Genomic DNA, 17,048 nt, shown 5'->3' on the forward strand with positions numbered 1-17,048 from the left:
AGAAGCCAGAGCTGCAAATCTCCTTACACACTCCTTCAGCAAGAAATCATCTTTATGCAATGCAAACCTTTTACAGAGAAGTGGGTCAGCTATAAAAAAAAACCCAAAGTGTATGTGAAATTCCTTTTCAGTCAGTCACTACAGCAGTGGCTGGGCAGAGGCAGCATGCAAAATACTGTTTGGCAGTAACGAGGGAAGAGGGGGACTGAAGGACTTGACCTAGATTGCAGTGTCTTCTCTACTCATCCAATTAGCCAAATGCTATTCAAGGTTTAACCAGAAATGAGGTCAAGAAGGAATGGACAATTCCATGGTATTAGAAACCAGGTGCCATTAAATGCCAGTGCACGTTATCATTCTCTGCAGCGTTTAAGACTGCAGCACATCACACCATTTTCCAATGTGTTTGAACAGCAGCGTGACGAGGTGAGATCCAAGAGCCATGTTTCACCTGGAGGACCCGGTCAGGCAGCCGCAGAACTCGGAGCACGGCAGGAACTCGGAGGAGGGCACGGGAGGACGCCGGGTTACGCTGCCGCAGCAGCTCCGCGGAGGCTCGCTGCTCCTGTCCGCTAAAATCCCCCACTGGAGAGGTGAGGCTGAACGGGGACACAGGTTTCAACTTGGGCAGCACTCCTCAGCGGAGACAGGAAGCAAAATTGTCTGTACTTGTGACCGTTTGGTTCCAAAGATATGGCCGAGAGGATACTGAAGTGCTGCTTCAGATAAACTATTTCAAGTGAAAAACTTGTCCAACCGAAAGACAACATCACCACCATTCTGCAGACTACCCTGTGCTCCCAACAACCTCCAAAACTCCCACCCACATGCTCGATAAGCTCAGCTTTACGTGGAGAACAAACAGTTTGAGAGAAGCTCGCCAGGATTATATCAACCTCAAAGACCGGGAGAGCTTTGATGTCTAGGATAGACTTCTGTGGGGAAAACCTAAAAGCGACCATCCCTACAAAACAACTCAAAGCTTCTGGACTTGGAGCTGACATCCCTGAATTTAGAGAACAGAAAACAAAGTGGAATAACACCTCTGAGGTGAGGGCTTGCGTGCAGCATGCCTTCAGCAGAAACGTGCGTGTGAGACAGGGGAGGGGCAGAAGCCTACCAGTGGGGACTAAGAGTGGCCTTGTCAAATAAAACCCCCCTGCATTATCTCTCAAGGTTTGAGAAGGTTGAGGAGATACACAGTAGAGATCTAAAAGCGACAACAGAAAGTCACAATTATTAGCAAGAGACAATTACTAAGCACGACTTGAACGGCTCCTGGCTGTAGATCTCGGCTCCCCCACGCAGCGCAAGAGTTCAGGATTCTGATGCAAAACCCTACAGAGTTGTCATCCTTGCACATATATACTTCTTTCAAGTATAAGCGAACTTAAGCTCCCAATAAGTATTTGTGGAGTCAAAACTAATATTTGAGTTTAAGCCCTGGAGTAGTGCCTATATGTAGTTAGTGAAAGGAGAGCATGGGAAAGGCAGCAAGGTGGTGCGGGTCTGGTGCAGGTCACTGGTTCCCAAGAAGAAAATAAATGGCAACACAATTGGAGAGCAAACACCAGAGAGGTCAGAGTCCCAGAACTTGTGCGTAACAGCCCAACAAGGAAGTCTCAAAAATAAAGAGCCCTCAGACAGCCTTCGAGCACGGGGCAAAGAGCTAAAGCCAAGCCAGCTCCTGTTTGATTCAAGTCGCACACCCGGCCTGTGAGCAGGAGGTTTTCATATTTGTATATGGAAACATGGGCATGTTAAAACTAACATGACCAGCTACTAAAGTCAGTCATTTTACTTAACTTACTGCCAAGAAACTGCATCTGTCTCAAGTGACTGAACGTCCTATTAAAACACCAAACTTCCGCGAGCTTAAATGTCCCGGCAGATGCTGAAGGATGGTCCTGCACCTTGGCACATCTCCCTCCTCCGGGCTGCACGGCCACGTGTGCTGGCAAAGCGATAAACAAGATCAGGGATCTAATCCGAGCTAAAAATATTTTTTTTTTTCATTAAAATAAAACCCCAACCAACAGAACAGCTTTACGATGGAGTTTGCCAAGCAGCTGCACACACCCCTGTGGCCCTAGAGAGAGAGGCTGGTGCAAGGGCTGACACACTCCTCCCCAGCTGGCAGCAGCGCCAGGATGAACAGCCCTAAACCAGCCTTTGACTTGCAAATATCCCAGAGGAGCCTGCAGGAAGCAGCTAGTGCATCTCCTGGGGGTGCCAGCCCGGGATCCTGCCCAGGTTCAGCCCTCTGCTAAGGTAGAGTCCAAAACGGCAAGAAAGAAGCAAATGTTCACGATCGCATTTCACAGGATCACTCAGGCTGGAAAAGCCCCTCGGGATCAGCGAGTCCAACCCTCAGGCCGACTCTACAAAGTTCTCCCCTACCCCACATCCCCCACAGCTCATCCCAACGGCCCTGAAACCCCCCCAGGGATGGGGACTGCCCCCTCCCTGGATGTTTTTGGTACAGACAAAATCGAGTTCCACGGTGCAGTTTTAGGGCTTCGTTAACCTTTACTTCCAGTACTGGGGACTGATCCTCAGGCTTTAGCAGCTGATGGAAGAAGGTCCGAGTGCCAGACCACTCCTCGGCCCCTCCGGAGCACGCTCCCAGGCGGGTTTTCAAACGCACGGAGCACGCTCCCAGCCAAAGCCGCTGCAGCTATTTTTACCGGAGCGCGAGGCCCTGGGTGCCCGGGCTGTGATGCGCGGAGTCAACAAGTTCACGTTAAGGATGATCCGGACAGATCAGCTCGATTCGCACTCCGGGTTTGCAGAGGTGAGACAGCAAGCCTTACAGCAACCACACTGACAAAAGACTTCACAGATTGCTCCTGCTGGACAGGTAGTTACAAAATCTCCAACTGCAAAGGGTCTTTAGCCATGAACACCACTACACTAAGGATACTTCAGGTTGTTTAAATGCACCAGCTTAACTGAGGTCACCAGAACATGCACCGTTTGAGTAACATTTATTACCAACCGTGAGAAAAGCCTTATTTAAAACTCCACCTTGCTCTGCTAGTGTTTAAAAACCCACATCAGATTACCAGAAGAATATCAATGCTGCTTCAGCTTCTAAAATGTGTCCTCCAATAATCAGAGCCAGGATGGGATTATCAACCTTTTTTTCTTGTAGCAAAACAGTTACCACCTCTCATGTTCTTTTACCCTTGCTGGAAGAAAGGGTTCTCTTTCCTATTTCAGCTTTCACACCAGCCAGAAAGCTAAAGCAGAGACACCATGAGAAATTCAGTGCCTGCTGAGCTGAAGTGAGAACTAACACTATGGACCTTCACTTGAATTTCAAGTTGATGGTGAAGCTATTCATCTAGCTAATCTCTTCTGAAGAGAAATCTCTTGGAACAGAGGCTTCTACAGCTCCTCACAGTCTCATTCGAATACAGTTCGACAGACCTTGAAATGCAAAAGTCTCTCTTGTTACCGCAGAGAGAGAGCTGTTGAGTGTTGGCAAGATACTGGCGCTGCCTGGCAGAAAGCCTCGGTGGCTGCTCTGAAGTCAGTGCTCAGGCATGTCTATCTCACCCCAGAACCGCTACTGTGTACCTTCCCATCGGGCTGCAGAGCCAGCAGGGAGAGGTAAGGTTGCTGAACTACACTTTTTGTTTTGTTTTGAACACCACAACCGAGGCTTTGCATTTCGTTTCATCCATTTTGCCACCGGTCGGGAAGGCAAGCAGCAGAAACGCTCTGCACCGAGGCCGGCGTGTCAGCACTGGTGAGCACTCTGAAACAGACTGCAGGTTCAAATACAGCTTTAAAAAAAACAAAAAAACCAAAAAAAAACCCAAAAAAATAGGTGAACAGCAGGTAGCAGCAAGCTTCTGAATCTGTCAGCACAGGAGGTGGCCTCTTCCCTGTGCAATAACTCCCAGTTCCAATAAGCCACGAACACAGAGGTTTTATAAGTCACTAATCAAAAGCTTCCAAACAAAATGTTCTGTACCAAAAACCTGCATCTCTCCCACCTTCCCATTCTTCAGTATTCCTGTATGAATAGCATATAAACACTGATGCTCTCCACGTGTGCTGGAACAAAAAAAGAAAAAAAAAAATATTTCCCAACCTCAACTCCCCCCTCCCCACTTGGTGCAGAACTAGCAGCCCACCCAGGACCTCACGGTTCCTCAGATCTATTTGTGGTTTAGGGCAGCATCAGCACAAATCAGACACCTACGAGGCATTATTTGGGCTGCCAGGCTCCACGATATTCCTCTAGTTACACAGGGGGAAAAAAAAAAAAAAAAGGCAAGAGAAATACAGAGAAAGCTCAAGACAGCATACACAGGAGGTTTCTTGGTGAAAGGAGCAGTGGGATAAGCAGATTCCACCCAAGACATCAATTCTCACAAGACTGCACTGCAAAGGCCAAGGGGAGTGACAGGACGGAAGGCAGGAGGAGGAGCAGAAGACAAGGGGCCATCGCTCACTTCCATGCAGATGGAGCAGAAGACACTAAAGCCACTGCAGCTCCAGCTTGTGAAACACCTCCAGAAGGAGAAGATAGAAGAGATGACCCTGAAAGTCGGGGCTAACTGGAGCTGCCGGATTTTCACCTTCAACCATGGAAGAGACAGGTAGATAACCTGAACCAGGGCAGCTCTTTTGGAGGATTTTGTTTTTTCCACATTCTTTCCCCTACAGCAGAGAGGAACCTTAAAGCTCATTCTTTCCTTTCAGGACTGGAAAACATTTGGCTGTATACAGCTCTAGAGGAGACATTAGGTCAAAGATGTCTCAGTGGCCTGAAACAGCAAAATAAAAAGCATTTGAAGTGCATCAGCTGCTTGGTTAAGGAAAGCACACTATCTGTGGAGAACCATGTAAATAAAAACAGTTTGTTACCGGAGTTAAGCGCTTATCTACAGCTTAAAAGCTTTGTCAAAAAAAAAAAAAACCACGCAACTTTTTTTTTTTCAGATTTTATTTGCACAGCAAAGAGCTGAAAGCCTCCAGCAGAAGTAAGGTAAAGTAACCCCCTACAAACACTTTCAGCATAAAGAAAGTAAGGAAGAACATTTTAAGCATGTTTCAAGTGGCACTCCAAAATTTAAGCCAGCCCCTGATAACAAGCAGGGCTCTAGCCTGCCTTGCCGCCTGGTTTTCAGGGCGTTAATTCACTGTTGGGTCCCAAAGGAAGGAGGTCAAACACAAAGATGCGGGTGTTTTACTTCAGCTGCCTTCCCAAAACAGATGTTGCTTTAGGATGGTTTTTCTTCCGCAAGTTCAGGCACGAATGAAAATCTTCCTGATTAAAGATAAACCCATTATTGCAATAATGCTGCTAATAAGAGACAATTTTTTTTTTGCCATTTTCTGAACAGCTCTGGTGCTCAACCTTCCAACAAGACCCAAGATCTGCAAGTTCCAACGGAAACAGCTGCAAGGAGCTGAACGAAGAGACCTCAAAGACCTGTAGCTGCCTTTTAAAGATTTTTACAGGCAGAGAAACAGACTTTTCAAGTGATGGTGTGTGTTAATGCTTTAAAACAGCGCTTATCTAGCTCAGCAAGACTTTAATCTTGGTTGAAGCCTTTAAACCTTCCTGTTCTAATGGCAGAGTCATTCATACATCCCACACCAGAAGTGTTTCACGTTTTCCTGCCCACTAGCTGCTGAAAGGCAATTTAAGTGATGTTATAACGCTACAAAACACCAACTTTTTCAAACACTGACTTTTCCGTGGCAGTAAGGATGGGATCTAGCCTTCAGTGTGGGTTAAGGAGAGCCGAATCCATTCTGGCTGCTATACCAACAGGCACCTTTGGGAGAGGGCAAAGATTGTGCCATTTATTTTTCGTGACGAAGCGCATAAGAAATTATTTGCTGATCTCTGCCCCCAGAAGAGCTATGTCCACATTACATAAAGGCAAAGTAAACTTCAAATTCAGTATTTCCAGGAGTACGCTGATATCTAATAGGGCTGCACAGGAGAAAGCAGAACTATATTTATACTGCACATACGTTTAAAGGACTGCTACAGGCGCCCCTCTCAACACTCAGCGGGTTGGTAGGAAGGAAGAAACGCTGATGACAGATGCAAGCTGAACACTGGCAACCAAAGTGGACGTAACACAAACCGTGGTGCCTTTCAAACTAGTCACAGCATGCACCAAGTGCTTGGCTGGAGTAACTCTAGAGGAATCCTGCTTAAAAGCCGGTGGGCTTGCAGGATGACGGTGATCAGCCATTCTCAGCCCTTCACCTCGCTCTGTGAATTATTTCTGCGGAAATTACTGGAAAGAGTTCTGAGAGTTGTGGCAACGCCCAAAGCCAGGGGGGATTAGGACAAGCGCAGCTCAAGAATCAGAGGCTGGAGAGCTGATGTCCCGGGTGGCAGCGGAGCAGAGCCTGCAGAGACACAGTATTCCACTGATGTTCCACTGGGCTGGACTCCCAGCTATGGCACAGCCCGTTCACCCGAAGCAGCATCCGCCAGGTTTTTTTAAAACGCTCATTAATGAAGTGACTGTCATTTTCCCATGTGATTCTGCTGAAGCGCCTGCCACAGGGAAGCGGGATCGGTGCAGTCAGTGCCCTGCGAGCATTACCAACCGCTCACTTGCTAAAGCCTTTTCACATTGCACAGCCACTCCTGGCAGGAACACCAGCCCACCGCAGCTTTCCAGCGGCCACAAATCCCCTAACGTGCTGCGGTTATGCATCGCATGCCAGAAAGCACAGGGGAAAAGAGGAGAAAATGGGTTTTGTTGATCTCAGGGGGGCTGCTGTATTGGGACAGAGCGTAGGTTGAGCTCAGAAAAAGCTTCTGAACAGCAGAACTGAGAGCCATAAGAGAGAATGTTTAGTGCTGCATCCTGTAAGAGGTTTAAGAGCAAATTCAAGTTTCCCCACATGGAAAGTGGGGGAGAAAGAATTCTTCCCAGCAGAACACAAATTGCGTGACTTGCCAGAAAAAGAACAGGGACATTGTTATGAAGTGATCTTATCAAACCAACTTTGAATTCAAAATCCATCAGAACACAACTGCACTCCAACTCCAGCAGAGCCAGTGCAGCTATCAGAAGGAAAGACAGTGTCTAATATCTATAAAGCCACTGAAAAAAAAACAGTTTTAGGAGAACATACAGTTACCAGCAATGGCATTGCAGTTATGTTGTGCACTTGAAAATAAAGTTTTAACCTGCCCCAAAGAGAAGTTTGCAGGTTCAGTTCCTGCCCTGAAGTTGCATCACTGCAATGACATCAGTAGGGTTTCCAGCTTGGAAGTAACCAGCAGTCACCTCAGCCTGGCCTGGAGTGGACAAAAAGGCATTTAAGCAGAGATTCCTCTGGCTGTTCTTATACAGAACTACTGCAGAGCCACGTACAATCAAAATATTGTCCCTATGCGAGGCAAAATTTATGCTCACATCAAAGCACTACAACCAGGTACAGCTGTTGCCCCCAGTTTGACTGAGCTCTCTTACGCTCTCGGGTTCTTTCAGTTAAGTTTACCTGAAGATAAAAGCAGACTGAGCCTACCCGAGAGCTGGCAAACAGACCCTCAGCCTCTTACTAGTGATTTTTTTTTTTATATATATACTTCAGTGGAAAAAGTAAATTCTTTTAATTTAAACTAAACTCACATAAGCACGTAACCCGTCTGGCTGAATAATTTCACACACACTTCCTGAAGCTGCAGAGTCTATAGGTATATACCTGGTTTTAACCCGGCAAATAAATTCACACTAATTTGAGAGCAATCAGGAAGCTTATCAGGCACATTTAGAATCACACCATATACTTCTTTCCAAGAGTCAACACTTAGCTGTTACAAAATTAGGTTACATTTCAGGATCTAAAAGATACCCAGCTCCAAAAAAAATTATCCTCGCAGGGCTCTCATCTGCCCTGTAAGGGAATACAATAGTCAAAGCCACACAAGCACTGAAACAGGTCACACTGGGGCTACAACAGACAACACAGCGACGTTTCTGCGGGAGAACAGCAACCCGAACCACACCTAGCAACACAGCACACGCTACCGTCCTCCTTTGTCCTAAACGCAGAGGAAGGACAATGAACTGGAGCGCCCACAGCCAAGCCCCGGCGAGCCATGGCCTCGCCACCCTGTCCAGCACAGCTCACCTCTAGTCCAGCCACACTGCCTGTCCCCAGAAGAATATTCTTCTACATGCACAAGAAAGCAGCTCCCAGGAGTGTTTGTTCCTCCCCAAGGACCCGAGTAAGGATGAGCGGGCATGCTTCCCCACATCCTCCTCCTCACCCTGTGGAAGAGGAGTGTGACGTTTTCCCCTCTTCTACTCACGAGAAGCCTTCCCCAGTCATCACAGCCCTTTAAGGTCAATTAAAAAAAAAAAACAAAACAAAACAAACAAACCCTACTTGCAATCATGTTGGCCAGTTCCTTCAGCACACCGGGAAAATCTTTTGTTTACACAGAAAAGCAGGAAACCAGGCCTGAAGTTGAACTAAATAAAGGTCAATCCACATGGGCCCTCGGCAGATCCTGAGGGAGCTCTGGGCAACTATCAGGCAAGCCAACGTTCCAGGGGGCTGCTCTCCCACTCTCCACGCTGCTTAGGACTTCCAAAATAAGGAGTTTCCAGGTATTTAGTAACCTGCAACAGATTTCCACAAGTCTGTGCAAGTTTTTAGCATCCACAACATCCTGCAAAAGCAAGTTCTGCAGCTTCCATCTCCTCCCGCGCTCTCCCAACACGAGGCTGGCAGACAGCAGCTGCCACCCCTTGGCTTGGGCACTGAAACGGAGTGAATGCTGCATCACTGGGGGCTTTTTCTTTAAAAAAAAAAAAAAGTGTAATCTACTGCCACAGCTATGAAGTGATAAGCTCACACGCTTAGTCCTCCGAAGTTTTGTCTCTACTGCACAAGAGCAGTGCTGCTATACTTGTCTGTGAAGCAGTTTAGCAGTTTCACAGCATCTGCAGAACATCATGATTATCCAATTTCTCGCTTTTTATTTGAAAGGCTATACAATAACAGTGAAAGTATTTTCATTATGTCCTACTGAAGCCGCTTCATTCAGGACATGAATCCAGATCAGACCTGTGAGAAGATCTCACAGCTTGTTGTGACAGAGATGTTTTAGTGACACAGGAAGAATTAGACCGAACGCCTTGGCTGTTCCGGGCCCTCTATTTTTACTCTGCCCAACAGTTCAAGCTAACCACACAAGCAGAAAACCAAACAATCATAGAGGAAAAAAAATATATATCACGCATCTGCTTCTGGCGTGTTTTAACACACACTGTAGGCAACGGATGCACACGCAGCATTGAACCAAAAGGCACGGGACAGCCATCAGCATCGGTGGTTTGGGCACTACCGCCCACCGGCCGCCTCTACCAGCTTTAACCCTGGCCAGGGGAGCACCCGCGATGCCGGCCCTCAACTGCCTCCACTTCCGTGCCTCAGCTCACGCCCCAGAGCAGCTAGTGAGGAAGACAACGGACTCTCTTCGGATGAAGGCACCTTGCAGTCCGGTGTGCAAGAGGCAGCAGCACAAGCCCACCCTGGGGGTCAAAGCAGAGCTACCCCGCCGTGAAGCCCCGCAGCAGACACAGCACCGCTACGGGCTCCTCCGCGCCACCCATCTCCCTTCCCGGGGTGATTTTACCACTCCACGTTACTTGCTAAAGCAAACAGCACCCAGTGCACAGAAACGCAGACTGTCAAAAACAGGTTTTGAGCACAAAGTATTTAAATTCCCCTCTTTTTATAAAGCCAGCCCACATGATACCCAGAATCCAACTACACGCCAGTAAAAGAGGATTTTTCCATGTCTTTAGGACACTGCACAACGTGCTGGCTACTACAATGGTTAAGTTCACTGAAACCACCTTCTGCAGATGCTGCGAAGGCCACATCTAGAGAAATAAAACTGGCTTTTGTTCTCAAACGTTCTTGCTTGGAAAAGCCTTGCATTAAAAAAAAAAATGCTCAAGAAGTGCTTGCACATCTACATTTCTCAGCTGATTTGAATGGAGACCACAACTTTTGCAGAAAAGCCACTTCAGTGCTCTTGCAGCTTTAGAGACAAGCTCCCTCAAGGAAGTCTGCGTGATATCATTAAATCTTTCCGTGATAAAACAGAAGTTAATGAGAGAGACCAAGCAAAAGCATACAGGACACGGGGTAATGGCTTTAAACTGGACAGGACGAGGGCTAATGGCTTTAAACTCAAAGGGTGGAGATCCAGACTAGATCCGAGGCAGAAATTGTTCCCTGTGAGGGGGTGAGGCCCTGGCACAGGCTGCCCAGAGAAGCTGTGGCTGCCCCCTCCCTGGAAGGGCTCAAGGCCAGGTTGGACGGGGCTTTGGGCAACCTGGGCTGGTGGAAGGTGGCCCTGCCCGGGGCAGGGGGTGGCACTGGAGGGGCTTTAAGGTCCCTTCTACCACAACCCATTCTATGATATATCTAAGCTCTGTATTAAAATTAATACTTAAACTGCACATACTGTTTTAAATAAGAATAGAAATAAAGGAAAGATGTTTGAGACCCCTCAGTAGCTGCCGCTCGCCTTTCCTCTCCCGCGCCGCCTGCTCGCCCATCTGCCTCCACCCTGCTCCGCGGGCGGGAAGCACCACGCCGAGATCTTACCAAGCGCACTGATGCTTTGGGACAGACGGACTCCACGGCCCTCAAGCCAAGAGCCAGCCCCTCAGGTATCTTTTAATAAAGTTGTACTACTGCTAATAAAATAAACACCACCTCAACACAGCCTTGCGTTGTCAACCCCGTAGATCAGCTACAAAACTGGCCAAGGAGTTTACTCAGCTCCAGCCAGGGCAAGCACAACTGCACGTCCGAAGCAGCAGCTATGTGCGTGTGCAGTAACTCACAGGGACTCTGACACCTTGAAGAGGTTAAAGTTCCTAGCAGGAGCACAGGCTACGACTTGGAAATTAGTTTTTGAAGTGGCAGGCAAATAACTGGATTACTGTGGTTGGAAGAAGGACAGATGCCGGTTTGCTACAGCAATTAAAGTGGATTATTCTTCCACCTCATCCTTTCCAAATTCTATTTCCATACCAGAACCAATTTTTTAAGCCTCCATTTGTCTCTTACTGATTCCCAAGATTAGTTTAAAACAACTTTCAGTTCACCAGACGTTCCAGCATCCAGAAGAGCAGGTATCAGAGGATACAACCCACGCTGGGCTAACACAGAGTTCACATTTGCAGAGCAATTGCTGACTTTACAGTAAAATCCTTAAAAAAAAAAGAATTGAAAAAATATACCCAAGTGCTGCGGTCAATAAAAGATGTGTATGAGTAAGAAGAGAAGAAAACTGCAGTTCTCTTAACACGTGACAGAGTTTGTGCCAACTTCTGTTCAGTCTTGTGGAGCCACAAGTCTGTTTCTCTAGAAACACTGCCAAGGTATTTTCTTGGCTAGTGGACACGTAGACACATCATGTGGCAGAAGGACATCGTCATACAATGGCTTGGTCACCAGAGAGGTGGCTACCAACTGCACTACACCCTCCCGCAGAGTCTCTGCGACAGCACTTGACACAACAGACCCACCTCAGCCACCGCTTCTTGTCCTCAGTGGCAACAGGTCTTGTACCTGGACACAGGCTGAGAACGGGGAAGGAAGCTGTGATAATACTTAGGGGATTAAAAAACAAAGGGCAAAAAAATCACCACACACAAAAAAAAAAACCTAATACACAGCAACAAATCACCCCCTAAAAAATAAATACAAGAACCCTTACCAGCTTCAACTATGAGCCCGTTTCACAAGCTCTGATTAATCATTTAACCGTCTACCGCGCTACCTCGTTCAGTATCATGCCAAAAAGTGAAAAGCCAGTTCTCAGATTCACCAGGAAGGGCCTGCTGTGCTCCCAATCACCCGCCAGACTTTTTCCAATTGAGCAATCAGACCTCTGAAGGGCTGGTGAAATGAAGAAACCTGTCTCAGACATCACATGCGTTCTGTACCCAGTTAAACCAAGCGCTGCACTTCTCTCGAGCTCTGCCAGCACACCCAAGTCAGCTCTGCCGAGCTATACCCTGGAAAGCTATGCAGAAATACGTAGTAGCAAAAAATAACTGATCAGTCTGTCAAATTGATGGTTTACAGAATCTTCCAAATTCCTGCATATTTTTGCAGCAGGCTGAGAGCCTCTGCAGATATTCAAGTTTGTGTATACGGGTGAGCAAACGGACTCAGGTACTTGCAGACACATGGGCAACTTCTACCATTTGCATCCTTCCGCCCTTCTCTTCTGCAAACACCTCAGCAGAAGGCAGAGGAAAACAGCATCCTTCCCATCCCTTACGTCATCGCCCTCCAGAAAAACGCACCTTAATAAAAATCATCAACTCGCAACACCACGCCATTTCCTTCCCCAACAATATCCTTTCTACTTGATCTGGCCTTCTGACCTTACTGCATTATCTTCCGTTTGACATCGCAGATGGGCCCGCAAACACCAGATCAGATCGTTACATTCTGCGCTATCGCTGTCAGAGATGGCACGTCTCTTCATTTTAATTCTTCGGTTGACACAAGTGACGCAAGCAAACCCCTAGAGCAAGAGAGAAGCTGAGTTCACATCACAAGGGCTGCACAGCAACTGCCAGCATGGTGACAGGTCTCACACTCGGGACATCTACACCTTCAGAGACGCCCGCTGCAGCACGTCGAGGCTCTGCCTGCTCTCCCAGGGGCATTCTCACACTGGATTTCCACCCTCCAAAGCCAACAAAGTCAGTCTGACCCAACAGGAAATCAGCACGCAGGAAAAAACACGGCTGCAGCAGCTCCCTCTCACAACCAGGGAGCATAAAAGAGCATTTTGTGTTCCTGGATGACCTGGCCAAGGAGCATTGACAGAGACCTCCTCCAGCCCACGCTCACAGACCCTGTGCCTCGGCAGAAAACTGTTTTGTCAGGTCACACACGGGGACTTCCCATGAAAAACAAACAACAAATTTCTTCAGACTTGGCACATGACAGCGTACGCTTTCCTCCACGCAAACAAAGCACAAAGCCAGCCCGTTTGTGGCTTCTGTCCAGGAGCAAGACTTCTTGTCTGGATCCAACCAGGCCACTGATGCACCCCAACAGCCCGCTGGCTGCCCTGCTCCGTCGCGCCCCAGCGCAGAGGGCGGCAGCAGGACGGTGCACGGAGCATTTGGCTGCGATCTGCTTTGGAAAGCTGCACCACAAGGACGGTGTTAAACATAAACCAGAGGAACAGCAAAAAATCTGAGGCCTGAGAAGTCAAAACAAAGCGCAGAACTTCTCTGCTGCCCAACCAAAGTCCCATTGCCACACGCAACATGGCGCCCACCCCCTTCAACCACAGCCACCAAGAGCATCAACTCGATACTACAGTGACAACATTTACCCCAAATCCAACTCAAGTACTACAGAACATTTGTTCTGATCTGCCTGCACCAACTTAACAGGCATCAGTCAGTTTTCTGATGTCCGCTGGACCCCCCCAGCCACAGCCAGGCACTGCAGAGGCACCAGCCCGCTCTCGGCGCCCTCAGGTCAGCACAGGGTCCCTGGCACAGGTCTGCGTGCGGGATTACAAACTGAGCCCGGACACCAGTTTACGGCACAGTTCAAGAATTAGCACAGACCAGCGTGCCAAAGGCAGCCCGCGGGCCGTCAGCCAGCCTGAAGGATGGAGGTTCAGCAGCGTGGATACACTTGGACTCTGTGAGATGGCCTTGGGGCCCGGAAACAAGCCCTAAAACTCGAGTTTACCACTACAGATATCATCTGCCTGCTGTAGTCCTCAGCAAAGTAGATAAATCATGTCTTGTCTTTAGACTCGCTGTCCCATTGGTGTGACTCTGCAGTTTGGTTGCTCCACCACTGTCTCTGGGACTATACAGAGACACATAAAGTGTCTTTATCTGAAAATTGTGTTCTACTACCTTGAACTGGTGCCCTATACGGTATCAGCTTCTTACCTTAGTGAAGCTTTTTACTGTAACTGCAGGGACACCCAGCCATGGTCCCAAGAAAAGTCACAAGTTAACAGTCATCTGCAGCTGCAAACTTACTGAATGAGCCAGGAAATAAGAAAAAGGTTGTTTATCAACAGTGACTTCCTCCCTGAACGCGCTGCCTGCACAGGGCACCCTTTCCTTACTGCACACTGTAATTCTGCTCCAATTACTAGTCCTATACACCTAGGAGCAAGCACAGCTTGAGTCCCGCTGAATCCACGTTAGCCCCATACCCGCCCGAGGTCCTTTATCAAACAGAAAGGCCACGCTTCTGTTGCTTACCTCCTTGTTTCCAGCTCACACTGAACTGCTACAACAGATTAAGCTAATTCTAGTCGATATTACCTCAGTGCTCTCCTCACCCACCCCACATTCCCGTCACCTCCCTTGCACTGGAGGACACCTACTCCCAAATACCTGGTTAGGAGGACTGAAGTGGCACAAAGCCAGATCAGCACCATAGTAACGATGATGGGTTTTTGCTGGTTCAGCTCCCTGAACTACCCATGAGCACCAGCCCTGAGGGGCCAGAGAGCGTGAGGAGGCAGAGGGGGGACAGAACTGCCACAAAACCATCAGCTGCCATGACCCGACGCCGGTGTGCTGGGACCACCGCCGGGCAGTTTGCCACGACAAGCAGGTCTACAGCCAGCTGCCACCAAAACCCACAACCCCAGGCCCCTTCCCCTGCAGGCCCGCGCTGCCCTGTGACTGTCAGGGCTCACTCCACCCCGCAGCGAGCCAGCCTGGGGAGCTCAGTGAGAGAAATAACTCCGTGGAAGAGCACAAGAGCTGCAACACCACGCTGAAGATGAAGACAAAATGGAAGGTGCCTCAAGCTTGAGCAAAGTTTTGTGTTATGTTTCCGGGGCAGAAGAACAGGGTAGCTGAGAGCTGCCGCATTTCTTAATGTAGCTTTATAATAGACCCTACAAACTTCAACCACTGGCAGCTGGGAAGCCAATACGAGCACGCAAGCTAGGACAAGAATCAAAAGACATTATTTCAAACCAAAAATGCAGGGAAACTTTTTGAAGATTGGAGTTGGAGTTTGACCAGAATATTTTAACGTTCCTGCTGAATACACAAATAGAAATATTTGCCAAAATTGAGGTTTTGGCAAGCATTCACTCATCTTTTCCTAGTTTTGGCTGCCTCTGCCATGAATCTAGGTGTGCAACCCAGGGTAACATGTAACCTTCAGTTTTTATAGTTTTCAATGTAGCTTTTCTAAATATGTGTTTTAGCCTTTAAGTGGATTCTGGAAGGGATCAGTGGATGAACAGCAGTGCACAGGTTGAAAAAGGTCTGGTCCCACTTACACCCTACACTAGACATTCTTCCAGTCTTTTTTCTAAATAAATTGAAAAAAAAGATACACAAACACATATGCAGAGAAGTACCAAAGCGTTCACCTGTGGAATAGTATCTTATATTCTTAAAATAGTTAACGGCATCATATCTCCTGAAAGAAGAGCAGCTATTTTGATGCCTTTCAAACCATAAATACAAGGTCCAAATAAATTACTATTTATTAAAACAGTGCTTGCAAGTCTCAGCCGCAGATGCCTATTTACATTTGCTTTCCAGCCAGACTTTTCAAGTCCTGTTTTAACAGATACCTCTTTCAGAAGGTTATGATAGAACACAAACTCCTCCCCCTCTCCACTGGGCAGATTTGAATCCTCACTGCAAATACAGGTATCCCAGAAACACGCTGGACTTTCACAACTCGACACTTCTGTTGGGCTCCTGCAGGTTGCACTTGTTTAGTTTCCCCTTTCTCATGCTTGTCCCACTATTCAACATCCCTTTTCCTTTATTCACCCTCTAACATGCCTGCCCCACGCAAAAACTACAGTAAGTCCATCCTGAAAACAGTATAGAATCATAGAATCACTCAGGTTAGAAAAGACCTTTAAGATCACGGAGCCCAACTGTTAATCTAACACTGCCAAGTCCAGCACTAGCAATACAGACTGTCAGACTTGGAAATCAGACCATAAAAATTCTCCTTTTAGGGTTCACAACTCAGTGCCTGACCTGAGGCAAGTCAGTGGCTCCTACTGCAACAAGTTCCACCGCATGAAACACACAGATACACTGAGAATAGTGAAAAAAACCATCGTGCACGTCGCTTGTTTGCCAACATTATTTACATCCTCATTAATCACAGCACTTTGCAAATGCGAAGAGGTAATCCTTCCCGGGCAAAGCTTCCCATATAAATTTGTGCCTAGAAACATTAAGCAACTAAACAACAGATTTAAAAAAAAAAAAAAAAAAAAGCCTATACAAGTGCGCGGCGTTGGAACAAAGTTGCGGGCAGAGAGAGGCCGGCAGCTCCCGCGGACCGTGCGGCCCCTCGCCGGGCTCCGCGGCAGCCCCGCTGGCAGCCGGAGGCCGAGGCTGCCCCGACCCCCCGCTCCCCCCGCCCGCTGCCACCGGGGCTGCCCGCCGCGCCGGGCTCTGAGCACCACGGGAGCAGCCGCCCCCCCGCAGGAAGGAGCCCGCACGACGCGGAGCGGCCCGGGAGGCCTCTGACCCGCCCCAGCGGCCCTCCCGCAGGCCCCGCGTACCGTCCGGGCGGCCTCTGCCCAGGTCCTGCCCTTCTTCCTGCGGCCCTTCTCCCTCATGTCGGACGCGGCGGGGCGCAGCTCACTCCGAGGTGCCCGGGGGGGGGGTCCGTCCGCCCGGGAGGGGAGGCGGAGCGGGGCGCGGGGGGAGCCGGAGCGGGCGGCGGCGGCCCTAAGCGCGGACAGCCCCGAGCGCGGCGGCCCCAGCGCCCGCCGCCGCTGCCATATTGGGACCCTACTGTAAAGGGCCGCGGTCATGTGACCGCCCGCGTGACTCCACCTACTGTACGGGCCGCGGCCGGCGCAGAGCCACGCCCCCGCCGGGCCTGCGCATGAGCGCGCCCCGCCCCGCGCCGCCTGCCAAAGGGCGCGGCCGCGCCTCGGGGGCCGATGGCGGCGGCGCCCCGCGGCCGCTCCGCCTCTTCCCCCGGCTGGCCCCCGCCGCCAGCGGCCTCCGGGACCCCCAGCC

General features: G+C 49.0%; 1 protein-coding gene across 1 annotated transcript in view; it reads right to left on the reverse strand.

The window, feature by feature from the left end:
• The window catches only part of ASXL2 (ASXL transcriptional regulator 2), a 123,431-nt gene extending 106,727 nt beyond the window's left edge, over positions 1-16,704 (reverse strand). The window contains exon 1 of the mRNA XM_074895290.1: positions 16,583-16,704. Coding sequence (XP_074751391.1) covers positions 16,583-16,639 — 57 coding nt within the window. The 5' untranslated portion in view covers positions 16,640-16,704. The remainder of the gene's footprint in view (positions 1-16,582) is intronic.
• Between the last annotated feature and the right edge of the window lie 344 nt (positions 16,705-17,048).

Source organism: Athene noctua, chromosome 1 (genome assembly GCF_965140245.1).
Source record: "Athene noctua chromosome 1, bAthNoc1.hap1.1, whole genome shotgun sequence".
NCBI classification, from domain to species: Eukaryota; Metazoa; Chordata; class Aves; order Strigiformes; family Strigidae; genus Athene; species Athene noctua.